This window comes from Mesocricetus auratus, unplaced genomic scaffold (genome assembly GCF_017639785.1).
Source record: "Mesocricetus auratus isolate SY011 unplaced genomic scaffold, BCM_Maur_2.0 Super-Scaffold_100027, whole genome shotgun sequence".
Classification (NCBI taxonomy): domain Eukaryota; kingdom Metazoa; phylum Chordata; class Mammalia; order Rodentia; family Cricetidae; genus Mesocricetus; species Mesocricetus auratus.
The window spans coordinates 24429628-24456694 of NW_024429208.1; the positions used below are offsets into that span (position 1 = coordinate 24429628).

General features: G+C 51.3%; 1 protein-coding gene and 1 long non-coding RNA gene across 4 annotated transcripts; one reads left to right on the forward strand and one right to left on the reverse strand.

The window, feature by feature from the left end:
- Nucleotides 1–2626: 2626 nt before the first annotated feature.
- On the reverse strand, nucleotides 2627–24398 carry Dnajb12 (DnaJ heat shock protein family (Hsp40) member B12). Of its 3 annotated transcripts, none has more exons than XM_040732165.1 (9): nucleotides 24176–24398; nucleotides 12459–12639; nucleotides 11314–11459; nucleotides 9620–9805; nucleotides 9458–9537; nucleotides 7818–7927; nucleotides 6305–6477; nucleotides 5525–5622; nucleotides 2627–4445 (listed from the first exon to the last, which is right to left on the reverse strand). In XM_040732165.1, exons 1-9 carry the CDS (start codon nucleotides 24306–24308, stop codon nucleotides 4416–4418), a joined length of 1137 nt encoding a protein of 378 aa, XP_040588099.1. In that variant the 5' UTR covers nucleotides 24309–24398; the 3' UTR covers nucleotides 2627–4415. The 3 variants fall into 3 exon arrangements, with proteins under 3 accessions (XP_040588099.1, XP_040588098.1, XP_040588097.1); XM_040732164.1 differs by having other exon boundaries at nucleotides 5477–5622; nucleotides 24176–24386; XM_040732163.1 differs by having other exon boundaries at nucleotides 5471–5622; nucleotides 24176–24386.
- Nucleotides 24312–25121, forward strand: LOC121134245. The gene is made up of 2 exons (XR_005871305.1): nucleotides 24312–24441; nucleotides 24836–25121. It is a non-coding gene; the product is annotated as an uncharacterized LOC121134245 (long non-coding RNA).
- Nucleotides 25122–27067: the final 1946 nt, after the last annotated feature.

A 27067-nucleotide genomic window follows, 5' to 3' on the forward strand; every position in this document is an offset into this window, starting at 1 on the left:
TTGGTTAAGGTACTGGGGCTGCCAGCTTGAGCACCCAAAAGCCCCAAGCCTCACCCTTACCCTTCTCGGTTCCAACTCCACCAGGGCACATCGTTCAAGGAAAGCTCACCAGGTGTCTGAGCTATACCACAGCCAACCCTGTCCTTCCTAGGGACTTTGTTTAGATCAATTCAAATGGGAGGGAGGAGCACGACGGGCAAGTTGTGGCACCACACACCCCATTCCATAAATAAAGCCGTAGCTTTGGGCTTTTGGCAGGGTTGCCTGGCTTAGAAAGCGTAGGCAGCTGCCTCCTGCTTCTGACTGGCCTGTGTCCTGGGCCTTTATTTCCTGCCCAACTGGCTGTGGAAGTGACAGGAGGCCTGGGTCCTGTCCTTCAGGGACATCCTATTGCTGGGGTTCGGGGAAATGGTATCCCAGTCTCCCCATTTCCCATATGGTTTCTCTTTTGCCTTAAAGCATCACCCCAGAACCCGGCCAGGAAGGGCACCAAGGATGGCTGAGGTGCTTGAGGGAGACATGTGGGACAGGCAGGAGCAGGGATGCTCGGGGACTTTTATTCTTGGTGACGTTTTTTCTTTGCCCCAGACTACTGTGTATGGCCAGTGTGATAATTACAGACTGGGGATCTGGCCTACATATTCTTCCCTGGCTGCGCTGGCTTGTCCCTCCTCACCTTAGGCCTCTGTCACACTGCTCCCTCTGCAGGAATCTCTCCACCATGAATATCAATCCTCTTATCCCAGAGGTCCCAGTCGGAAGCCTTGTATCCACCGGACGCACTCCTGTCTTGCCCATTTCCTCAAGAGCAGTGCTCCTGTCATCTCTGTGGTTTCGGTGTCTAGAATAGGACTTGACATCAGCATCAGGTAATCTTTGTTGACAGGACAAATAACGCTTGGATGGAGTTTGCTGTGACCAGATACCCTGTGAAGTGTTTCCCGGGAACCAGCTCCTGCTCCACACGACTGCACCATGAACCCGGTGTCTGCGCCCTTCTTACTGTGTAGACAATGACACCAAGGCACAGGTTAATTAACAGGACCAAGGTTACCCAGTGAGCACATAGGAAGCCAGGCTTGAACGTGAGGCAGCTGGAGTCTACACCGAGACTAATAACTGCTTCCGAGGCTGATTTCATGAGACACAGTCCTTTACAGCAGGTGAACACCCATGTCATTTTGAGGACACCTGCTTGACTGGGTAATTCATCCCAGCCGATGCCTGTTCTCCAAACGTGGCTTCTCACCCTTGTCCATGTTCCTGAATTTACACCGCACTTGAAGACTGGGTTTGACCTGAGGCAGTGGTGCACACCTAATCCTAGCACTCTGGAGCTGGAGGCTGGAGAATCAGGAGGCCAGCCTTTGGTAAGTAGCAAGTTGGAGGCCATCATGGGTTACAAGAAACCCTGTCTCAAAAATAAAGTCAGACTCCTATGAGGCCCCAGATACATTACTCGTAATTCCTAGCACCAGGGAAGCACAGGCAGGAGGCTCATTATTGCAAATTAAGGCTAGCCTGAACCACACCAGTTTCATGGCAGCCAGGGTTATACAGTGAGGCTATCTCATAAAACCCACCCCACCCGGTCAGATAAACACAGTAAACTTGGTTTCAGTGGAAGTCTACAGAACGATCGTTTTGCTAAGCTCCAAAAAGGCGAACACACACCTCCCTTCTGGCAAGTCCGTTTCCAGCTCTGGGAAATGGGCTGACTCCCTCAGCCAAACGGTGTGAGGCCTGATAGGGACTCTGGAGCTGGTTCTGAGCCAGTGTCAAATGCTGGCACTGTGCACGCCTGCCCCAGCCAGGTGACGTGATTGTCTGGCAAAAATCAGGCCAGGTACTTGTTCCTTGTCCCTAGGAGCCCCTCCTGTCCCAGACCTGAGCAGGGCGAGTCTAGAAGATAGCAGGCAGATCCCTGAGGCCCAGAAGGGCTTTTCTTGCCACCTGACAGTGGGGGAGGAGCATACTGCTCAATGCCTCTCTTTGGCTGCAGATGGATGGCCTCACACCCCTTCTGGCTCACCGAGCTGTTTAGTCAGTCAGGGAGGGTGGGGGGTAGGAAGCTGGCTACCCTTCTGCCAAGTGCAGCTAACAAGTGGCAGCTTGCAGGCCGGGGCAGGCTGCGGTGACCCTGCTCGGGGACAGCCAATGAGCTACCGGGCTGAGGTGGCACCACCAGGCAGTCCGCCTGCCTTTGGCTGGCGCGCTGGCGGGAGGGGCCTGGGCCCGCCACTCACGGCTGGCGGCCCTGTCTCCGGGAGGCCGGGCAGATCTGCGGCTCACTCACCCAGAGCCTGAGGCTGCCACAGTGTTAGCTTTTCCCACCTCCCAGGGAGAGGAGGCTGTGGTAGGGAAGACTGGACCAGAGATGGCAAGATTCACTTGGGAATTTTCCGCATGTCCTAGATCAGGAGTGGGCTCCAGTCCAGTGACAGGAAAAACAGAATGTGTCAAGGGGTAGTGGGCAGGTCCCCATCTAGGACTGATGTCAGGGACACCATATTCTACAGCCCCCACAGCCATCTGAGATCCTGAGGTGCAGGGTGGATCGTGTCAGCAGCAACTGGTGGGTGTTCCCTGCCTCATTCCCCTGCTCAACGCACACCCACTATGCCAATCACATAGTAAACATATATTTATAGATGTACAATATCAGAATTCTAATTCAAGAAATACAGCTTCTCAGGGGATCCTGTAGGATCTATGCTCTTATTGCACATGGCTCAGCCCCTCTAGGGACAGGTATCAAGACCAGACAGTTGGGGTGGTGGAGGCAGAGCACCAGGGCCACGGTGGGTAGGGTACTCTGGCCTGTGTCCAGTTCTCATTCTCTCTCTAGGCTAGAGTGGCCTCTTCATCATGGGATGGGACCTTGGTTTTAAAAAACCAGATTTGACATTCCTAACCAAGCTTCCTTTACCAGCAAGAATCCTATTTGTTAGGGGTTGAATGAGAGAGAGAGAGAGAGAGAGAGAGAGAGAGAGAGAGAGAGAGAGAGAGAGAGAGAGAGAGAGAGAGAGAGAGAGAGAGAAACACCCTGGGGGGACAGGGACAGACGCCACCTCCGGGCTGGCAGCTTGGGGAAGTAAGGCTTTGGAAGACGGCAGGTGCAACACCACATCCACCGCCACAGGAAAATGGGGAAAATGGCGATTCTCAAAGGCCCATTCCAATCGTGGGAGCAGATTAAAAGCTCCCTGCTTCCCCTGGCAGCAATGTCTGTTTTGAGACAATGCCTCACTGAAGGGGAAAGCCACTGTGGTTGCCGTGGGTTCTTCATCCAGGTGAGTAGAGGCCTGATGGAGTCCGCTGTGGAGGAGAGACAAGTACCCACAGGCAAAGGCTCCTCTTCACAAGGCGGGCTACACTCGGGTCCTCCCGGATGAGGAGCCTTCTGTAGTCCTTGGTGCACAACTTAGAGAAAACCTGTTGGCAATGGTGGAGCTGTGCCCCGTGGCATCTGTAAGGCAAACCCACCTGGGGACTTGGGTGGGGAAGAGGTATGGGGAGGGAACTGGCTGCAGGACTCCTGGGCACTAGGGGAGAGAGCCCACCTGAGGCTGGCCATGGAGGAGGCAGCGTGAGGAGCTGCCCTCTGGGGGTCTCTACCATGGCCCCATACTGACCAGCTGTCTATCTCCAGGGGTACCTTTCTCTGCCCCCAGCCTGCTCCCCCTGCTTTAACCATAAGCCTGGAGACTTTTTGGAAGTTTTCTAGGGATTTATACCACCATGATTACTGTTGCCATCAAAGCCAGGCTGGGGCTAAGGGTAATGCTAAAAGCATCCGACTTGACTTTCCATATGCTGTCAGCTTCGGCTACTGTCTAGTTTTTGAAAACCAGGCTGCCTTCCCAAACAGCCCTCATCTTCTAAAATATGGAAGAAATACGCTGAACATCTTAACCCAATCCCTGCACAGTTAAAAAAGACTTTATATATATATATCTTTATATATGTCTATTTACATATAAATAGATATATATACATACATACGCATTTCTAAGTTACATTCTCTGGAATTCTCTCTTCTCTATTCCTTGGCCCATGCCTCTGCCTGGCTTCTCCTGTGAGGTGACTGGTGCTGGCTCCTGGGAGGGCAGAGGAGAGACAGTGGGGTGTCCCCTCCCCCAGTCCTTCCCCACAGACATTTGCTGCAAGTTTTACATTCTACTTTCGTTGCCATGGTTTCCGTATCCTAGGAGCCGGTGATGTGGAGCTTCTTGCCAGTCCTGGGAGGGGAGGAAGCAGCCCTGCAGCAGGCTTTCTGTCCATCCTAAGAGCTGTCTGCAGTCACTGGTTGAGAGAGGGCAGCTGTGCAGTGTTTGGCCTCCAGGTCCATTTTCATTGTTTTCTGTGTACGTCTTCTCTTAAATATACAGTCCATCACCTTGGCTCAGCGTGTGTCACCAAAAATTCTCCAGGGATTTCATAGTCTGGGAAGGACAGGGAGACATGTTAGGTGAGCAGCTGTAGCAGGCACCTCCAGCTCAGCCCTACAGTAGAGCAACCGGCCCTGCCCAAGCCTCTGCAGTGTCATGAGCTGCCCCAGAGCTGACGTTAGCTGGCCAGTGGCCTTGGAGCAGTCTGCAGCTGGCCATGTGTCAGGGGTCGCAGGCAAAGGAGGGGGCAGGCAGGGTACCCATGAAAAGAACTTCTGGCTCCGCCCACACTCTGCTGGGCTTGCGCCAGGATACCCACTCTGGCCACTGGGAACTGAGCCCATTACCCATAGGCAGGAAAAGGGGTGGGGAGCCTGCTAATAGCAACTTTCATTTTCCCCCACCCCTCCAGTGCTTGGTGGCTGCTTTTGACCCTGAACTTGTGACCTTTTGTTCCCTTCTTCAAGACCACAGGAGAGATGCCTGGGTGGAGCGGATGCTCGAGGCTCCCAGGCTCCCAGGTGCAGAGCACTGGAGTGAGGGCCTCAGATCTCAACAGAGGGAGTGGTGGTGGGGCATAGACCTCGCCTGCAGGCTGATGGGCTGCTTCGTCTCGCTCCACTTCCTCCTGCCCAGAAGGCTAAAGGGCAATGGCTTCCTGCCCACCTACTCCCTGTGCACTGTCCTGTCTTCAGCAGGGGTACTGTATGTGAGGGGCTGTTTCAGGCTCAGTAATACGTGATGGCTCTGACAATGAAAGTTAGGCTTGGGAAAGGGCTGAGGTGGCCTGACTATTGGAGTAGGTAAAGGGACCACAAGGTTCCCATTCTGTCTGCCTTTTGTGTACCCTGTCCTGGGACCCTGAAGAGGGTAAGGGAGAACGGGGCTGCCACAGGCTTGTTTTCCAAAGTGCCCAGTGCTGCCTCGTCTCTGGAGGAGGCTGGAAGTGTCAGGATGTGAAGAGATTCTCTGCCATCATTACCAGGTTCCCTCTGTCCCTGCTGGTCCCCCACCCCCTTGCTCATGACCAAGGCCAAGGCTGCCAGGAGTTGCAGCGAAGAAGCAGTCCTGGCTCATACTTGGACCTGGGTGGTGTGGCTGGCCCAGAACTATCCATGCAGGGAGGCCTGCACCTCTGACAGCCGACTGCAGCTCGGGGTGCCCATCTTCTGTGCTCTGTGGTACATGTCTGTGTCACCAAAGTATCGGGCCCGGTACAGCAAGCCTTCCTCTGCAAAGAAACCAGGCAAGGTCAGGGCTCAAGGACCTCCTGGGGTTTACCTGCCTGAGGTGAAACAGGAAACAGATTCAGGAGCTTGGGCAGGGCTGGCCTCCCAGTGGGGGAGAATGTGGAGAGGCCACAGAGGCACCACGTAGTGAGAAAACACCATGGGGGAGGCCAGCCGAGGAGAGCGCCTACCATCCTAGCGTCCCACAGACAGACTGCATACTTGGTCAGTGGGCGGCCAAGGGCTTCTAATCTGTTTCTCACACACTCACCGCTAGTAACTACAGTGACAGGCACCAATGACTCATGAAGACCTCGGTGAAATCCAGCAGCCCTGGGTTTGCAGACCCAGGGGAACCCAGGAGTGGAGTTCAAGTCTTGGCAGTGAGGGGGCTGGCACAGGGCAATGCCAGGTACTAGGTAGCACTTGAGTAGGGTCTTTCTAGTCTCAGGCATGGCTCCTGGCTAGCCCTCTCCAACTCCCACCACCACCACCACTCCTTCCCTCCCATGCTCCAGAACACACAGGTGTGTCACAGGTACACACTTGCACTCATGCACATACATATGCCTACACATGCATGCACACACATACACACGGACATGGATATGCACACACATACAAACACACATGGATATGCACACACATACAAGCACACACACGAGCACGCGTGTGTGCACTCACTCTGTTGCTTTTCTTTCCAGCAGTTGTTTCGGAGGTTTGCGATGTAGTCATCTTCCACATTCCGTTCAACTGTTTTGAGGCTGGAGCCTGTGTATTCGTCAGAGAAGGTGTCGGCCACATAGTACACGACGTTCAGGTGGTCAGTGACTCGCTTGTGGACATGGCCCACCGACCTGACCAGAAACACCAGGAACATTGTGGGCAGCTGGAAGGGTGATGGCCCGGTGGCAGGAAGGGTCACACAGGCCACAGAACAGCTGGTTCCCTCCCACACTGCAGCAGGAACTTGCTGACTCCCCAAAATGAAGGTCTGCAGGAAGGCAGAGAGAGCACCCTGCCTCCCTGCACCAACAGTCCAGCCTATGGCAAACCACTCCTTTAGGGGCTCTGCTGAGAACTGGGGCACGTGGGGAGAAGCCCTTTCTGAGGAGAGGCGCTAGTCTGGGCAGCTGGTCTTGGCAAGGGTGTGGGCTCTGCACTTCATACCTCTAAGATCGAGGATGCCCAGGGTTTGCCTAGAGTCCTCAGGCTCGGGTCAAAATGAGAGGACAGAGCTGTGTCTCTAAATGGTGTGCTAGCATGAGTTAGGAGTTCATTCTCAACTCCACAAGAACAACCAAAAAGGAACAAAATGTTAGGAAGAAGCTGTAGCCACAGGATCTGCAGGCAGCAGAAGCCTTGACACCCAACAGGGGTCACTGCTCCAGGGAGGGCAGCCCCAGCTTACAGAACTCTTTTATCTGTCTCTAGCTGCCGCAGAGGGATTGCATCTGGCTCCAGGCAAGCAGGGTTGCTGTAGGAGCAGGAGCCAACTCTGCCCCCTGCTGGTGGAGGGAGCCTGCTGCTCAGGCAGTGGAAAGGCCAAGGGATTGGAGCTTTGGGCTTTATCAGCAGAAGCTGAGGACCTTCTCTTCCCAGGCACTGGGAAAAGAGAGGTCCTGACACCTGTGAGGGTCAACTAACTCACCCAAGTTAACCATTGGCAGTTGAGATGAGTATCCACTCAACAAACATTGCTGAGCACTTACAATGAGCTACACATCTCACATGCGTTACTCATTAATTCCTACAAGCAGGTGGACACTTTTGTTCCCATTTCATAGATGACGGAACTGAGGTACGAGACTTATCTGGGGTCACAGCTCTCAATACAGAAGCTAGGATGTAAGCCACCCTCTCTGGCCGACTAAATTCCTTTCTTAGGGCATCAAACAGACTGTAGGAGCAGAGAACTTCAGGGTCAGCAAAGGCGGGACAGTGCGGAAGCATGTTTCTCCAGTCACGCAGGACTGCATGGTGCCTCAAGGAGAGGCTTGGAATTTCTTCGGTGTTTTCTGAGAGGTCATGATCCCCCAAAAGTCTAAGGGGCTTGGCTCAGAGACAGCATGCTTCTTGGCCTAAGCTAGCTTTCTCTGCTACGCCTGGGCACCTGCGAGATCAGTATGGGAGGGCAGCGCTCTGGTGTGGACCACAGCTCCCCACTGTGCTAGGCTGGCCCGGGGCATGTACTCACGGTCTCAGGCTCAGACTGTAGGGAGGGCTGGACACCATGAGCTGGCTGAGTGCTGACACGAGGATAAGAATGAGGATGGGCATCAGCTGGACGAATACTCCTAGCCCGCCCTGAAGCAAAGACAGCCCATGGTCAGAGCTCCCACGGTCAGAGCTCCCTGGCATAATGGCACCTGAGTGGCTGTGATGCCCCCCTTTTCTTCCCCCAGGGCAGAAGTTCCTCTGCTTGACAGTTGTTCCAGAAAAGACAAAGCAACCAGTGTCGAGCACACGGTGTATGCAGAAACTCAAGAAAGAACAACCAATGAGTTGCATGTAGGGAGACAGACTGTCATAGTCCATATCTTTTAAATTTTGAGCCACACAAATATATTGCTGATGGAAAAGCAGCTGGATAAAGGGTTGGGATGCAGTCTGTGGTGCGATCTTTTCCAGCACATACAAGGCCTTGGGTTTGACTCTTAGAACAAAAACAAGACAACTAGAAGCAAATTCATTATTCAGTAATTTTGATTTTTTTAAAACCTCTTCTGGGGGCTGGAGAGATGACAGTGGTTAAGAGCACTCACTGCTCTTGAAGAGGACCCAGGTTCAATTCCCAGCACCCACATTGCAGCTCACAACTGTCTGTAACAGTTCCAGGGTATCTGACACCCTCACACAGACATACATGCAGATGGATCACCAATGCACATAAGATAAAATAAAAATAAATAATAAAAACCCCTCTCTATTTGTTATATATAAAGATAGGGCTATAATCCTAGCACTCTGGAGGCAAAGACAGAAGTACAGTTGAAAGTTGGGAGCCCCAGACCAGCCATAGTTACATAACAAAATTCCGCCTTAACCAAAAACAGTACTGGGTATGGTGGCGCAGGCCTTTAATCTCAGCACTCAGACTGCAGAGGCAGGCGGATCTCTCCAGGTGAGCAGTAAACATAGCAAGTTCTAGGCTAGCCACATAGACATAGTGAGACTCTTGTCTCAAAAACCAAAACCAAACCCACCCCCAACAAAACAGATTATGTTAGGCCTGGTGCCTCAAGCTTAACCCCAGTATTTTTAAGGTAGAGGCAGGAATGTCAGGAGTTCAGGGTTGGTTTCAACTGCATAGAACTTAAGGAGAGAGGGGGAAAGAGAGGAGGAGGCAGGAAGGAGAAGAGAGGGAGAGGAAGAGAGAGGGGGGAGGGGGATGGAGGGAGCACGCAGTGTGTGTCCCTCTGTTCAATGCTCTTCACTCGCCCATGGCAGTGCTTGGGTCCCTGCCAGCTGGCTGTAGATCCGTGGCATCCCAAATGTGACTGAAACACTGCCTAGTTAGAAAGCTTTTACTCACTTTCTAGAAGGCTGAGTACCCACGCAGGCCTTTTTATTCTCTCATGATGTTTTAACTCTCCATTGCTCAGAAAATGTTACCTCAGCCTTGAGAACAAATGGACTCCACAAAAATTATTCACACTAGAAGCTGCCTGGAGGTGGGGAAGTTTTCCCATAGAAGCCAAAGTATTACGCAACATGGAGTGTGGCTCCCTCTGGTGTCCCTTAGTAGAATGGCACTTGGCTTCAGAGTGTACAAGTGGATCAAGACCCCTTCTCTAGGGCTACCCCCCCAGGGCCACTCAGCCCCTTGTCACTCACATCACCCTGGTTCTCTCTGCGGTCCTGCCTCTGCTGGTAGGTGTATCGCATTCGGCCATTGCTGTAGACATGGACGTTACCTGAAATGAGGAAGTACTGCGTCAGGGGCTACCGCTTTCAGACCCCACCATCACCTCCAGGGGGAGCTGCCCGTGGACTTACTGGAAGGAAAGCCACCTCCAAAGAACATGTTAAAGAGGTCTTCGGGGGAGATGTCGGCTTCAAAGCCTCGGTGGAAGTCCCCGTGGCTGTGGCCGTGTCGGGCAGCCTGACTCTTGTCGTCACCAAACTGGTCGTACTGTTTCCTTTTCTCTGGGTTGCTGAGTACGGCGTACGCCGTGCCGATGGCTGGAAGGGGTGAAAAGGTAAGACCTCAGGAGGCTGGGTGCAGGTTGGCAAACACAGCCAAGGCTTTTTTTTTTTGAGCCAGGGTCCCCACTATATGACCTAGACTGCCAGACTGGTCCAGGAACTTGCTAAGCAGCCAGGCTGCCCTCCAATTCTTTATCCCCTTGCCTCTCATGCCTCTATGCTGGGGTTGTAGGCATGAGCCTACACACCTGCTTCAGGAGTGTCCCGTTACAATTCTTTCACCTTGCACACTCACCTGTGGGGTGCCTGAGACAGGGTAATACAACCCCAAAGTCATAATGGGACCCCAATAACCACACGAGGGCCTCTGTTATAAACAGGGGAGGAACAGGCACTGCTGGGAAGGGACGGCCCCTGCTTTCTGGTGGGGACTCCTGTGCATGTGGTTGCGGTGGCCAGGATGAATGAGACTGCTCTCTCTCCCCAGGGCCCAGGGCCCAGCTGCTGTTTTTTTGCTTGGCACTGGTGGCTCCCAGGGCAGAAGGCTAGCGCCTCCCAGGACCCGCTCCCCCCACCTCCCCACAGGAGTGGGCTACAGGCTGGTTTAGAGCTTGTAACCCTGGGAGGGAGGACAGAATCCTCCTTTCTCATCTGACAAGGCCACATCACTGTCACAGGCTTCCTCCTTGACTACAGCGTTGACCCAGCACTGCACAACAAGGCTCAGTCACCACACCATCCCCCAAAGGGAACAATACCCAGGGACCAAGAAAATGCAAGGCCCTGCCACACAGGGCTGGCACAGAGGCACTGTACATGAGCGCCAGAGAGGAGGAAAGACGGAAAAACTAGATGCATAAAGGATGGCTGATGGCTTTAAAAGGCCAGAGGTGACACACCCATTCCAAAGATCAACTAGGCTCTAGGGTCAGAAGGCGCCCTGTACCCAGTGCAGGCCAGGGACAGGTTGTGGGACGCTGACACTGACAAGTGTCCTGAAGAAGTCCTCCATTACAGAGTGCCCTGCCCCTCAGTCCAGGGCAACCCCTGCCAGATGTGTGAGTCAGAAGTCTCTCCAGGTGCTGTGTGACTCTGGAGGAGCCATTAGAACTCTTCCTGGCTCTTCTGCTATAAGCCAGAAAATGAAGGGGAGGCCGGGCTAGCACTGTGTGAGACTCTGCAGTCTATATGGCTAGAGGTGGCTACTGGACCCTTCTCAGGAAGCGGTTCCAGGCTTGCACAATCACACCTGAGACTACTCTCTTCTGCCCCCACGTCTTGGTCTGGATTCTAAAGGCCAAGCTGCATTGGTTCTGTATTCTAAGACAGGAGATAAAAATACCAGAATGCCTGGACATGTTGGTACACACCTTTAAACCCAGCAATTAGGAGGCAGAGGCAGAGGAATTTCTGCGAGTTCCAGGACAGTCTACATCGGAAAACAAACAAGCAAACTAACAAACACACCCCTGGACAGCCCAGGGTGGCTTACCTTTAAAAGCAAACTAACAAACACACCCCTGGACAGCCCAGGGCTGGCTTACCTTTAAAAGCTTCGGTGGCACCAGGCGCATGGTTCTTGTCTGGATGGAACTTGAGGGCCAGTTTGCGGTAGGCCTTCTTCAGGTCCTCATCTGAGGCACTTCTGCTCACCCCTAGGATCTCGTAGTAATCTTTACACTGTTTGACCCTGGAACAGGGAGAAGAGTGTGACAGGGAGCCTGAGGTGAGGTGTGGGAATAAGCAGTGTGTGGGGGGGCGGCGGGGGGGGAGCTGGGTCAGCTGTCTGACTTGAGGGGCGAGGGAGCCACAGGGAGCTCCTTGGCATGGGGAACTGGGCAGGGCCTTCTGGCAACACCATGAATACGCTTAGGATTTGACAGGGGCAGCTGCTATCTTTGGCCAGGCCAGCATTGGTTCCCTCTAGGGGTTCCCTTGCTGGAAGCTGCCTTGGAAGGACTGGAGTGTCTGTCAGCCAGGGGCAGATGCATCTTGCTGATAGCAATGGTAGGCATCTGCTCACCCCGAGCATAGAACCCTGAAGAAATGCTGCTTCTGTTGCAATATAACTCCCTTGCTTAGCCCTTGGAGGGCCTGCCCATCCTTGGAGTCTGCTTCTGTCAGCTATAGCTGGCAGATGCATGTGGTTGAAACTGGGCCTGGGTTTGACAAATCACTTGGTCTCTCTCACTCAGCTTGCCTGCCAGGAGGTGAGAACTTGACCTCAGAAGGATTCTGAGGCTGGCTGGTGGGAGAAAGGAGGGTCGGGAGGGCCTAGTCCTGAATGGTCCCGGCTGGTGGTGTCAGGCCCGGGACGGCTTCACTCTGCAGGGTTGCCGGGCTTGGCGGCATAGCTCTGCCTCTGCCTCCTGCCCACAGGCTATGGTCTAAAAAGGCCTTTGTTGGGGTTGGGGTTGGGGGTGAGACTCTGGAGGGCAAGATGGCAGTGTCCATGTGTGACAAACAACTGTGGGAGGCCTAGGGCTGGTGGCCGAGGGCAGGGGAGACATCGACTGGCCACGTCTCCAGTCTGTAGTCAGCGGTCATGGGGGTGGGTGGGCAGTGAGTCCCCGGCTCCCACCCTGTGTGTGGGAAATGAAGCTGAGCCTCCTCCATCTTCCAGACCACAGGATGGAGTGAGGAAGGCTTCCCTGGCTCTCCCCTGTCCCCGCCACCCCATGGCCTCTACCTTTTCACGGCTGCCACCTGCTCTGAGGTGTAGGCCTTGGTGCTCTCTCCTCCGCCTGCCTCGCCGTTGGCTGAGGGGGTTTCAGTCCTGCCTGCCTTCCTGTGGGTGGTGTGGGACGTATCTGTGGGTTGGGGTTGATCCCCGGCAGACTGTGGTTTTTGGTTGAGGGACTCGATCAGTTCTGTGAAGGAACAGAAAGGCACTGAGTGGTTCCCTTGGCAGGTCTATCTGGTGAGGTCAGCCCGGGTCCCACTCACCACCCTTCCAGCAAGGCCACTGTTCTTCTGACTTGGGCCTGTTCTTTTAGGAGACCCAGTTCTCAGGAATAGGAATATTATAGATTTTAAAATATCAGCAATATTAACTTTATTAACAGATGCATGTGATTCATGTAACTAAAGTAATTGCCTTCCTTATTTTCAGATATTCTGTTTACATATGCACTTTTTCTTTCTTAATAAGTTATACAGTGTTTGCTAATGTGTCCAAAGGCCCAGTACTAGTATATACACTATCATGGTGACACACACTCTAACCCATTCTTAAAACCTGGTCCTCAGGCTGGAGAGATGGCTCAGAGGTTAAGAGCACTTACTGCTTTTCCAGAGGTCCTGAGTTCAATTCCCAGCAACCACATGGTGGCTCACTACCAGCTGTAATGAGATCTGATGCCCTCTTCTGGCATGCAGACGTACATGGAGGCAGGCTGCTGTATTCATAATAAATAAATAAATCTTTAAAAACAAAAACAAAAAACCTGGCATTCAGCTCACCCTCAACTACGTCGGGAGTCTGAAGACAGTCTAGCATGTGAGAGATCCCACCTCAATAAACAAACAACAAAAACCAACAACAAAGGAGGAGCTGGGTGTGGTGGTGTACACTTTTAATTCCCACACTCTGAGGCAAAGGGAGAGGCGATGGAGTCTCTCCCAGTTAAGGCCAACCTGGTGAACATGGTGAGTTCTAGGCCAGCCAGGACCATAGTGAGACTCCATTAAAACAAACAACAGTCCAAGAAGGCCCACATCCACACCCTAAAACAACAAGAGGCCTGCGTGAGGTTGGCTCAACAGGAAATGAGCCGGAAGCCTAAGGACCTGAGCTGGATCCCCAGAGCCCAAATGTGAGGAGGAGCAACTCCTAAAGGGTGCTGTCTCATTTCCTCATGCAAATTACACATGCGCACAGAGAGAAGAGTAAATGAGAGACAGACAGCAGAGGAGGAGGAGAGGAGAGCACACGCATAGTGGGGCATGGTAGCATATGCTTTTAATCCCAGTATTCTCTGAGTTCCAGGCCAGCCAGAGACACACAGGAAGACCCTGCCTTTCTTTTCTTCCGAGACAGGGTTTCTCTGTGTAACAGCCCTGGTTGTCCTGGAACTCATTGTGTAGACCAGGCTGGCCTCCAACTCACAGAGATCCACCTGCCTCTGCCTCCCGAGTGTGGGATTAAAGGCGAGCGCCACCACCACCCGGGGAACCTTTCTTAAATGAAAAAAATAAAAGCACATGTATGGCTAATGAACCCAGCAGTATTTGATCTGGAATTCAGTTACTTTTACTCTTGCTGGGTATTTGTTTGTGGACAGGATCTTGCTATGCAGTCCAGGCAGGTCGCAAACTCAGCGTCCTCTTGCCTCAGCTGCCCAGTGCTGGGTTACAGGCGTGCACCGCCATGCCAAGCTTGATGCTACCTTGGTGTTTCTCTCCACGTGCCTGTTTGCTGTACCAGGCTCTCTGTTTTTCACGGTCATTCTTCTGCTGGCCAGGCTCAGACCTGCACTGCCTCTCAGCGCTGCGCCCCACTCTCCAGGGCATTTGTCCTCAGAGCTACTCCCTGTTCTGTTTTCTATCTTTATGCCAGTTCTTTAAAATAGTACCGGGTAGTGGTAGTGCAACACCTTTAATTCTAGCACTCAGGAGGCAGAGGCAGAGGCAGAGGCAGAGGCAGGCCTGCCTGGTCTATAGAGTTCCAGGACAGGCTCCAAAGATACAGACAAACCCTGTCTCGAAAAACCAAAACCAAGACAAAAAACTAAAACAACAAAAACAAAACAATAAAAAAGCCTCACTACTAAATGAGCATTATCAGTGCAAAGCTAATAAGTCCAAGTTACTGTTACTTTTAACGTCCTACTTCAAATATTGGCTTATTAACACAGTACATCAGAGTTAAAAACTGTTCAATATTCCTAGTTTGGATTTAATAGTATTATTTCCTTTTAGTTGAAAGCAGTAGCTTTTCCCTCATTGTGGTAAAAACAGAAAATTCACCATCTTTACTCTTGTGTGTGTAGTGTAGGCCAGAGGTCACCGAGGGGCGCCTTCCTCAGTTTCTCACTGAGCCTGGGGCTTTCTGACTTGGCTAACTGATTGGCCAGAGGACAGCACCCCCCACCCCCACCCCCAGTGCTGGGGTCATAAGCGTGTACAGCCCAGCCTGGGCTGTGTTAGCTGCTAGGGGAGTGGTGTCTGGATTCAGGTCCTCATTCTTTTGTTTCTTGGTTTGGTCGTGTTTCCTCCTCCCATTCTGTCCCCCGCTTCCTCAGACAGAGTTTCTCTGTGCAACAATCCTGGCTGTCCTGGAACTCACTCTGTAGACCAGGCTGGCATTGAATTTACAGAGATCCACTTGTCTCTACCTCTGAAGTCCTGGGATTAAGGCATGCACCAGCACACCCAGTTTAAATCCTTAGTCTTTTGTTTTTTCACACAGGGATTTTCTGTGTAACAGTCCTGGCTATCCTGGAACTCACTTTGCAGACCAGGCTGGCCTCAAACTCACTGAGATTGGCCTGCCTCTGCAGGGTGGGATTAAAGGCGTGTGTCACCACCGCCTAGCAAAGTCCTCACTCTTATGTGGCCAGCACTTCACAGACTTAGTACTTACCCTCCAGCTCTCAATTTTAACCCCTTCTAAGTGTAGAATTCTAGGGCATAGGTGATTTTATTTTTTGGACATTTTGTAGCCCAGCTGGAGTGAACATCCTGATCCTCTGCTTCTGCCTACAAGAGACTGAAAGCATGAGTTACCTCCCTTGGATCCATTTCAAATTGACTTTCTTCTTTGCAGCACTGGGGACCAAACACCAGCCTCAGCAAGCTGAGCCAGCACTTTACAAAGAGCAACACCCAGCCCACTCCTGTTTCTTTAACTCTAATTTTCTTATGTGTACTGTGCTTTACTTGCAGGGCTGCTGTGCACACGCATGCCTAGAGTCTAGAGAGGACAGAATCGGGCATCAGGACCCCTGAATCGAGAGTAGCAGGATGCTGTGAGCTGTGTGGGTCCTGCTGATCAAACCCGCTCCTTGCTTTTTAGACCAGGCTAGACTAGACTCACAGAGATCTGCCTACCTCTGCCTCCTGCGTGCTGGGATTAAAGTTTACTCAGCCAGTGAGTGCTCTTAACTGCGGAGCCTGTTCTTCAGCCTGATCCTTCAGTCCAAAGCAGTATGCTCAACAGAGGTCCTCTGCTTGGTACACAGAGGGTACAGTCTTCTGCAGGGGCAGGGAGTGGGGGGTGGGGGGGTGGCAGCAGTGTGTCTGACTCAGTGGGACTGGGTGGGAAGACCAATTCCTCGAGTCTTTGCTTAGCAGTGATGAGGAATGGGGGAAGTAAGTCTGTCCCAGGAGACCAGCACTGGAGACTCAGGAAAACCTGTGTGCTCATTTCTACTGATGGGTTTCTTTGTGGTGCTGGGGACTGAACCCAGGATACCAATCATGCTGGGCAAATGTTTCTCCATGTAGCCATCCCCTCAGCCCTACTGTCTGTCCCCCCCCCTCCCCCAATTTCTCTCTTTCTTTCGGCAGGGTCTAATGTGGGCCAGGCTAGCATCCAATCCTCTGTGTAGTTGAGGATAAACTTCCTGCTTCCACTTTCTGAGTGCTGGGATTACAGGTGTGTACCACCAACCACAATTATCATTGTTTATGCACATTTATTTCATGTGTACAGGTGTTTTGCCTGCACCTATGCTGGTGCACCATGTGAATTCCAGGTGCCCACAGATCCCCTGGGAATTGAACCTGGGTCCTCTCCAAGAGCAGCCAATGCTCTTAACTGCTGAGTCACCTCTCCAGCTCTATTGTTATATTTTTTAAACAGCTGGCCATGTCAAATCATTGGGGTCTATATGAGATGCCACCCTAAAATGGGATCATGGTTATTCAAATCCAAGCTTTTGGTTCCTTCTGATCTAGCATCCCCAAACCCTAGCAAATGCCGAGTCATAAGAGGTTGCAGTGTCCGGGCTAGAATTCCAAAGTTCTTGACAGGCCCCTGGGAAAATCATGTCCCTAGATCCTTGTTGGGACCCAGGATACCTGTGGCTCGGGGTGAAAGGGTGGCACAACTCACACCAGGGTTCGTCCTGGTCTCAGGTGTCAGACACTGCACTGAGTGCCAGACACCTTCCACCTCTACATACCTAGGTCATACCCAAGGCTCACTGGGAATTGAGCACTGGGTTCTGGTGGACCACTGCACCCCAGCCATGGCTGTCTCAGTGCAGAAAACTTGTTCCATCTCCCTGGGATCGGGCAATTCAAACAGAGGCGCTGATAGCAGAGTTAGTGGCACATAGGGAGTGGAGGCTTTGACTGAGCTGGAGGTAGTTCTTGGAGAAGCATTAGTAGCTGGGTATAGTGGCGCACACCTGTAATCCTAGCCCCTCCGCTCCACTCTCTGTTTTTGACATAGGGTTTCTCTGTGTAGCCCTGCCTGCCTTGGAACTTGCTCTGTAGACTAGACTGGCCTTGAACTCATTGATCTGTCTGCCTGTGCCTCCCAAGTGCTGGGATTAAAGGCGTGTAGCTCTACCACGTAGACATAATCCTAGCTCTTGGATGACGAGGCAGGAGGATTTTTGAACTGGAGGCCAGCCAGTTTGGGCTACAGGGTAGGACACTGTCTCAAACAAACAAGATTAGTAGCAACCATCTTTTTTTCTTTCTTGTTTTGGAGGCAGTATCTTGCTATGTAGTTGAGGTTGGCTCCCAAATTATGATCTTCCTTCCCAAATGATGAGATCACAGGTGTGTGCCAACGAAGCTGACTTCTAAAGGTCATTTCTGCCCTGAGTGTTCAGTGTTTGTTAGGCAGGCACCACCCATGGTGTATAAAAATTAGCTCACTTAACCATCGCAGCAGCCTCAGAAGAGAGGTGGCATCACCTACTGCCACTGCCCTCAGGGAGAGGTGCTGTGGCTGAGGTACACAGGTCCCCACTCTCCAACTCTGTGGCTGTTCCTGGCTGTGTCTCTGGAGGGAGGAACTCCAGATGCTATGTTCACAGAGGTGAGATTCAATTTGCAACTCTGTCTCTTACAAGCATAGAGGTATGACCCTGGCTGATCTGTCGTGACACTTACTGGCACCTTGGCTTCCTCAGAGTGTGGCATCAGGAAGAAATGTGGTAACACGTGCATGTGGTCTGGAGACAGGCACTGGCATGGCATCAGGGTCAAAATATCACAACCTGGGTGACCCACTAGTCAGAGGAGCAGCTGGCTGATAAGGGGAGGAGAGCCATAGGCTGGGGCCAGGGATATCTAGGGTGGCTCAGGCTAAGAGCAGTGTCACAAGACACCAGGCAGCCACTGAGGTAAAGCAAGAAGCCAAAAATCAAAACGGGGCTGGTCCTGAAGGCAGAGGAAGGAGCTGGTTCCCTGTGGGTTTGAACCAGGTTGCCTGCTTTGATCTCTCTGGAAGTTGTCTGTGGTCCAGGCTCAGCCTGCTGTGCATGTCCGGGGGGTGTGGAGTGTGGGGTGTGGGGGAGGGGTGTGGGAGGGGTGTGGGGGGGTGATCCAATCAACACAGCTGCATAAGTACTCCTCTCAAAGACCCCGGAAGCTTTCTGGGCAGTTCCACTGGTCACTCGCTCTCATTTCACTACACTGCAGACACAATCAAATGCGGCGTGGATATGTATACTCAGCACCACTCAGAAGGCTCCAGAATGAGTTGAAACCGCAAGACTTCTGGTTGCTGGCAAGCTGATCGCACCACTGGTCTGAATGCCATCAACAGGCCTACGGCATGTGATAGTCTCATCTTGACTCATCATTACATCCCACCTGACACAGTGGCTGATAGACAATGTGCAATGAGACAGAATTAGGTACCAAGCCAGCTTAATGTTAACCTTAGCTTTGGGTAAGCCTAGGAGATCAGTGGACCATAGAGGTGTGAACCATGGTCTGCTACTTGGGATGTAAGGCATGAAGACTGCTGAAGTCCAGGGGTTAGACAGACACTAGCCTGGACACTGAGGGGAGATATTGTTGTTTCAACATTAATTCATTAAAAAAAAAGGCAAAAAACCAATCAAAGAGCCCAGTATGGTGGCTCACACCTTTAATCATAGCACTTGGGGGCAGAGGCAGGCAGATCTTTGTGAGTTTGAGTCTAGCCTGGCCTACAAAGTAAGTTCCAGGATAACCAGGGTTACATAGAAAGACCCTGTCTCAAAGACAAAACCCAAAAGAAACAAAATGGAAAGCAGCAAGAAAAGGCCACACAGCAACTGAGGAAGATTTACAGCTGCCAAGACTCCTGCCCTTCCTCAGGCAGGGGTCTGGCTCCATACTGGCCTAGACTCAGCCCTGATCACTTGCCAGCAGAGTCTTCTTGGAGAAACTAACCCAGCTTTTTTAGGCATGTTCCTCCTAAGAGAGGTGTGAGAAGGTGGACAGGGCTTAGCATGGGGCTAGCAATTGTCACAAGTGACCTGTTACTGTCACTTTCATAGTTGGTCATGTAGCTGGGTGTCTGTGGCACTCAACGTGACTCGAGGGAAGGACTCAGAATGGGGACAGAGCCAGAGAAGACTGGGGCCCTGGGCATTCAGCAGCATGCACTTGTCACCATAGCTAATTTCTCAGTATAGACTTGACCCCTGCCCCCGGCTGCTCGGAGGAGCAAATAAAATTCAGTGAAATGCAGAGACTGGAAGAACTGGGGAATCTCAAAGGCGGGCTGACCTAAATGGACAACTCCACTCTGCATCTCCCTGGTATTACAGTTCTCTGTCCCCCTGACTCTGAAGTCCCAAATCCCCTGGTAACCAAGATTCTTCCCCACCCCCATCTCCCATGGCATTGCCAAGTCTCATTCTTCCCAGACCCCACAGGGAGCCATTTCATAGGAGCTTGGGTAACAGGCTCTGTAGGTACCTCATTCAGCCAACTCTCTCTTTGCTAGGGAAACTGAGGTCTAATTATATTCTCGAGGACTCCTTGCAAAATCTGCTGTCTTTTATTTTCTTTGAGACAGATTCTCACTATGTAGGCCAAGCTGACCTGGCATGGAAGATCCTCTTGTCTCCTGTCAGCCCCCCAGTGCTGCGATGACAGATGTATGCCACCATGTCCCCTCCATGTCCAGTTCTTTCAGTCACTTCACTAAGTATCAGGTGAAGCTACTGACCATCAGGTCAACAAATGCTGGATAGAACATGCCAGAAAAAAAGCTGGGCATGGTGATGCACGCCTTTAATCTCAGCGCTCGGGAGGCAGAGGTAGCCAGATCTCTTTGTCTACAAAGTGAGTTCCAGGTCAGTCTTTTGAATGAGACCTTTTTTTAAAGAAGAAATTCCCAGAGAAAGACAATGACCGCATCACTTCTGCTGTGGCCTCCCTGCAGCCTTGTTCCTGTCCCACCGTGTGGCTGTCTAGTTGTGGTGTCTCCCTGTCCTGTCCCTACAGCAAGCCCCTTCTTCTCCTTCCCATGGTGAAAGCTAACACAGGAGGGACTTCCATTCTTGTGTGAGCCCCTTAGCTGCCCCTCCCTTCACCCACCCTTTACCTATCAGAGACCAATGACTCTACTTTGGCCCTCCATACTTTCCCTTCTGGTCTTCAATCTGTCTCTTTCCCTCAGTGGCCTCTGCAGCAGCTGACGACTCCATGGCTACCACCTCTGTCATCTCCCAGGACTACTCTCCTGCTGCTGCTCCATCTCACTCCCAGCGGCTAAGAGCAGGCAGGGTGTACGTTTGTCTACTGGGCCACAGCATCTCCATGGTCTCTGCTTTCCCACAGTGACCTCAGTCGTGCCCATTTCCAAAGAGGGTCAACAAACTGGTGACAAGTCTTTAAACTAGAATCTGGTGCTTACTCTTGGGCTCTAGACAGGTGGCTTCCCAAGAATATACTACTGGCAATTCCCATTCTGCCCACCTCTTTCTGTCCAGTGTTTTTGGCTTGGGCCTTCTCAGGTCACAAAAGTTCACCCCAACCCCCCAGCATTCATCTACGTCACCGCATCATCACACGATGGCTCTTCATTTCTGTCTCCCACCTTATGTCATCACATCCTAACCTATTTGAGGCCATTGATCTCTTAGGTTGTTCTCATTCTCTTTCTCCTTTCTGGCTCACCCCCACCCCACCCCTCACCTTTTTGGAGACAGAATCTCCTGTGCTATCTCCAGGGTGGCCTCAAATGATTTACTACCTCAACTTCCTCACTGCCAGGATTATAGGCATGCACCGCCATTCCTGGCCTCATTTGGTTTCTTTTTCTTTCTTTTTTTGGTTTTTACGAGACAGGGTTTCTCTGTATTGTTTTGGAGGCTGTCAGCCTGGCCTCGAACTCACAGAGATCCGCCTGCCTCTGCCTCCCGAGTGCTGGGATTTCATGTGGTTTCTTTTAAGAAACCTTATCCCCTTTTTGGTCTCTTCTAGCCCAAGGCTGCCTTTGTTATGCCTGGTACTCTAGCTTTCAAGTGTATGTGCAGGTACGATGGACTCAGCTGACTCTCACGACAAAGCAAACCCTCTCTAGCTTCCTCTATACAGAATAGCATGAAAGACCTTGGTCTGGCAGGAAAGGAATCCAACAGTCTGGCCCCATTCCACTTTCTAACTTTAATTCTCTATATAAATTCCCATTTCACTTGTCTCTAAATGTCTCTGTGCAAAATCCCTGGCCAAACCTTTTAAAACTTCTGGCCTCCAGGTCTTCTAGCTCTTTTAACAAATTGGATGTTTGAATATTGCCTCTTTTTTTTTCTTTGAGATAGTGTTTCTCTGTGTAGTCCTGGCTGTCCTGGAACTCACTCTGTAGGTCAGGCTGGCTTTGGACTTAGAGATCTGCCTGCCTCTGCCTCCCGAGTGCTGGAATTAAAAAGTGTGCCACCGCCGCCTGGCTATGTTTCTTGCTTCATTTCTTACAGCCTGCAGCCTTTCCCTCTGTGAGATAACATTTGTGAGCCCTCATTACAGGGCTCCCAACAGTTTACAATATACTGGCTGGAAGATTATCCTCCACACCCTCCCATCTCCCAAGACTGTGAACTCACAAGTGGTAGGGACTAGACTTTTTCATAGCTACCCTTAAGCTCTCAGCACCTAAACAACCAACCGTGTCTATTTTCTGTTAAACCACTGTTATCACCTGCCTTACAATCTTTTTCCTCTGGATGTTTGCTTCCTTTAGGATCTTGCCAATCCTGCTAAACCACTTGGCATCAAGCAGTGAACTTTGCAGGCCAAACCAAAAAAAAAAAAATTCTCAACACCAGTTCCTTTTTTTTTTTTTTAAAGACAAGGTCTTGCTATATAGCCCAGCTGACCTCAAACCTGAGGCAATTCTCTTGCCGCAGGCTCCTGAGCTCAGAGATCACAGACCACCATATCTGTAACAACCTGTTGTGTTGAATGAACACCGGGAATGAACTATCCAAAACATTCAGTGTAGACAGCTACCTAATATTTTTTAACCAACATTTCCCTAGCCCAGGCCTATACTAGCCATACATTCTTGTCAGTTCAGTGCAAGGCTGCTGTTAGTTCATGCATGAGGCATGTACTCTCTCTAGCAGAGACATAACAGTTGGTGATTGGCGGGCAGTGAAGGTACTTACTGCCAGGCCCAACTATCCAAGTTCCATCCCTGGGACCCACGAGATGGGAGGACAAACTGACTCTGACACACACACACACACACACACACACACACACACACACACACACACACACACACACACAGAGAGAGAGAGAGAGAGAGAGCAAAGTCCTGGAAGGACCCTGTCCAAGTTCCTGAACTAGCACAGTGGTTTCTGCCATGCCCTACAGGCCCTGTTTCATCAGCTTTCTCAACTGCTCCCTAGCTCCCAGCAGCAATCAGATGGAATTCTGACAGTCCGCACCCCACTGTGCCCTCCATTTCTAAAGAGGGAATTATCCCATAGGGGAGCACCTTGAGCTGTTACTGGGGCAGTCCTGGTAAATACAGACTGACTGAAACCCTCTCCTAGAGGAGGCAAATAGATCAAAGATCAACCTGTAAATCGAGGAGGGAGGAAAGTTCAGGAATCCGGCTGCCCTGTCGGTCAGCACTCCTCTTTCTCTATTTCCAAACGTGGGCAGGGAAGGTGAGGGGCGGGCCGTGGCTCTTCATTTCATTTTAATAAACATTTATGGAGTCTCAGGGCTTTCCAATTCCTGGCTGTTTCATATCCTGAGTCCCTTATCGTTGAGATATTTCTCATCTCCATAAGATACAAGAACAGTGTTCTCCGTCTTTCTCACAAGACAGGATCAGGTGACAAAACAGACGGGGAAGAACTTTCTAACCCAAAAAGTTCTATGGGAATTCTTGTTATATACACTGTCTGCTCCAACTCGCTTGCAGATGAAGAAACCTGAGTTCAGAAATGTCATGACAGCAGTCATGAGGAGATGCAGGTCCCTTAACTCTACTACACATCAGAGTTTACTAAGTTCATGGGCACAAACCCTGTGTCTTTCTCCTTTCCCGATGGTATTTAAATTTCCTTTGGGAACTCAGATTACCCGGACACACAAAAGGAGGGGACAGCCGGGCGGTGGTGGCACACACCTTTAAACCCAGCACTTGGGAGGCAGATCTCTGTGAGTTGAAGGCCAGTCTCGTCTACATATCGAGTTCCACGACAGCTAGAGCTGTTATACAGAGGAACCCTGTCTCAGAAAACAGCAGCAGCAGCAGCAGCAGCAGCAGTAATAATACCAAGTAAAGTGAGGCGATGTTCCCTCCTTGGTTTGGGAACTGTCAGCCTTAGGCCGTACTCAGCAGCCGTAGCAGTCCATAAGGCCCGATACCTAGGCGTGCTGGGGGCGAAGGTGGGATGGGGTGGCTGAGCCTGGGATCTTCAACAATCCATTCACCCCGAAACTCTGCGTTCAAGAGACTGCAGGATCTATACTCCGAGGTAGAGTGGCTTATTTCGCGAAGGGTTCTTTGATTCGAGTGAATGAAGACCAGAAAGTGCCTTTCTAGGAATTCCCTCCCTCCCTAGACCCCATTCTCCCTTAGAATAGTTATGTTTATTTTCCTGAACTATAATATTTCCCAGGCCGGCCACTGGCCCTGGGCCATCGCACAGCCCCCTGGGGAAAGTAGTTCGCTTTCGCTTTCATGTGAGTTCTGTTGGCCTGGTCTGCCAGCGCATCTCCTTCCCAGAAACCTCATATTCCAGAGGGGCCCACAAGCACTGAAAAGGCTAGAGAGCTGGCCCTCGGAGGTCTCCTGGGGTCCAGCATCCCACAGAGGCGCGAGACCGCGGGACTACGAATCCCAGCAGCGCCCGCGCTCACGAGTGCGCAGGCGTAGCCGCGCCTCACCACCCTTCCCCCTCCGCCAACTGCTCCCGTCGGTCCGTTCCCGTGTTCCCCCCATCGGTGCTAATGTCCCCCTCGGTCCCTGCGGCGCCTCCCACTCACCGATGACTCGTGGCGTCGGGTACAGCCGCTGCGCCTTCTCCAGGAAGCGCAGCGCCCGGTCGGGCTGGTTGCTTTGGATGGCCTTGAGGGCGATGCTGATACAGCGCTCGGCTTCATCCTTGTTGGATTCCATGGCGGAACCCGAGCGCGGAACCAGGGAGGGGGAGGCCGGGCGAGCGAAGGGCTGCGCCAGCCGGCGGCGCGTCGCGGGGCAAGCCGGCGCGGAAGGATGACATAACCCTCCGCCCCTCCTTCTTCGGAATTGAGTGAGGGTTGAACCCGGGCGGAAACCCTACCGTATGTCTCCTAAGAAAGGGGCGTTCGGTTGGGAGGCGCTGGAACCTGCGGGAGCTCTAGAGCGCAAGTCCTGAAGTTGAGTGTGCTCTCACGTTCCTGGTGGTAGCCTTTTGCGTTCCAGTCCCCGACTGTTAATCGAACATATATTTACCGAATACCCACTGTTTGTCAGATGCTCTTGTTTGAAATGACAGTGATGTCAAAACAAAGCCCTGTCCTCAGAGCTTTCGTGAGTGGAGAGAAGTCCAGTAAACGGATACAATCAGAGAGTGACACAGTCAAGGAAAATAGCGACAAGTAGGGAAATCGAGGGGAAGGGCTATTATTTAAAATAGCTTAGTATATCAGAAGCTTATTTTACAGAATTCTGGAGAGACAGGAGCACGTGGATGTCTGGAGAAAGGGTGGTTCAAGTGGAAGGAACAACAAAAATGTAAAGGCTCGGAACAGGTGAGTTCCTGGGGGATTGAGGAGGCGCTTACTTCGGAGTGGAGCCAGTCAGGATGCGGCTCAACCGGACCTCCCACTCCAGTGACAGCAACTTCGTGAACGTTGCCCAGGACTTCCATTTTGCCAAATCCACCGGTTATTTCTTAGCCTTTACGTTATGATTTGATAAGAAACTACAACAATAAACCCGATCAAAGGTTTTGTTTTTTAGTTTTTTTTTCTTTTTGGTTTTCCAAGATAAAGTTTCTGTATATATCAGTCCTCTGTAGACCAGGCTGCCCTCGAACTCACAGAGATTCCGCCTGCCTCTGCCTTAAGTGCTGGTATTAAAGACATGCACAACCACCTGCTTCGCTAAAGATCGATCTATCTTATCTATCTATCTATCTATCTATCTATCTATCTATCTATCGATCGATCGATCGATCGATCTGTCAGTCATCTATATGAAGTCGATGTCTCCCTGTGTAGCCTTGGCCGAACTGTAACTCTGTAGATTAGGCTTGCCTCAAACTTGCAGTGATCCTTCTTTCTGCTCTCCACATCTTACTAAATTCTTAAATTCTGGATATATTTTGAAAACAGTTTTTTTGTTTGTTTTGCTGCTGTAGTAGATGGATGTTCAGTGTGAGAGAAACAGATGACTTCTGGCCAATCACAATATTCTTTGGTTGAATAGTTAGAATCTCTGTTGTTACACCTAGCCCGTTTCGGGACACGAGGAAGGAGAGGGACAACACTTACGGGTTCCAAAGATTTTAATAATTTACCTCATAAGGGGGTCACTGGTGCATCAGGGCCACGGGACAAGGACTTGAGAGCCTCATTTCCCCTGCCAGCCCCAAGCAGGGGTAGGAAGCCGGATTTCTAAGTACAAAAAACACAAACAATTGTTGCCAAGTTACAGTTGCAATTTCTGCCAATCAGAAATCAAAGATTAGGGACCCTCCTGTATTCCATTGTTGTCAACCAACACACAACATAAGTTTTTCAGTCCAACCAATCAGATTCATTTGTTCCTTCTGTGGTTAGGAACAGCCATGCTTCTAGAGAGCTAAAGACACACAATGACGACGATTTCTATGGTTGAAGGAGGAGGCTGGTCAGCCATCGGACAGTCCTCAGCTCCCCTAGGGCTTGGGGATCTGAACTTATTTCACCTGAAGTCAAAATGGCAGTACTCTGGCCAAGGCGCTTTTGCCTGCTCCTTTCACTGTGTGCTTGAACTGGAGAAATAGGGGAGTCTGTGAAAGGAGAATTTGCTGGGAAGGATATTAAAGTTTGGTCTAGGGCAGATGTGATGTGATGATCGGAGGTCATAGAAGAGCATAGGGAGGATGGGGGGGCTTTGAGGGCTGAACTCGTGGTGAGCAGGCTTAGCAGGACCCTGGCTTTAATCCCCAGAAATGTTCCTCACCCCCACAACCCCGCAAATAGCAGGGAGCATGAGCTGGAAACCTGATTTTGGAAATGGACATGAATGCTTTTTGCTTTTTTTTTGAGAAAACGTTTCTCCATGTAGCTTTGACTTTCTTTTATTTTTTATTTTTTATTTTTTTTGGTTTTTCGAGACAGGGTTTCTCTGTGGCTTTGGAGGCTGTCCTGGAACTTGCTCTGTAGACCAGGCTGGCCTCTGCCTCCCGAGTGCTGGGATTAAAGGCGTGCGCCACCAACACCCGGCCTGCTTTGACTTTCTTGATACTTGCTTTGTAGACCAGGCTGGCCTTGAACTCAGAGAGATTGACTGCCTCTTGCCTCTGCCTACTGAGAGCTGGGATTAAAGGCGTGTGCCACCACCACCCTGCCTGTGTGGTGTTAACATGGGGTATGTCATAACGTTTTGTAGTAGAGGCAAATAAGAGAGGAAGCAGTTAGATCTAAGATGTGGGACCTGGGGGCACAGGAACAGTTGGCCTTGGATAGACACGCACACGCATATTATTTTTAGGAGAGGAAGCCTAGCAGGTGTGAAGGTAGAGGCATGGGGAACCTTCTCTTCAGCTATTTTCTCAGTTCTCTAAGGAGCAAGGGTGTGTGTGTCCCAGTGTCCCTTCACTGAGCAAACTCCCCCTCCCCCCAGTCTCTGTAATGAAGGAATCACCGTCCCTTTGTCCCTTTCACAAGACAGTCCTGCGTTTGAACAGA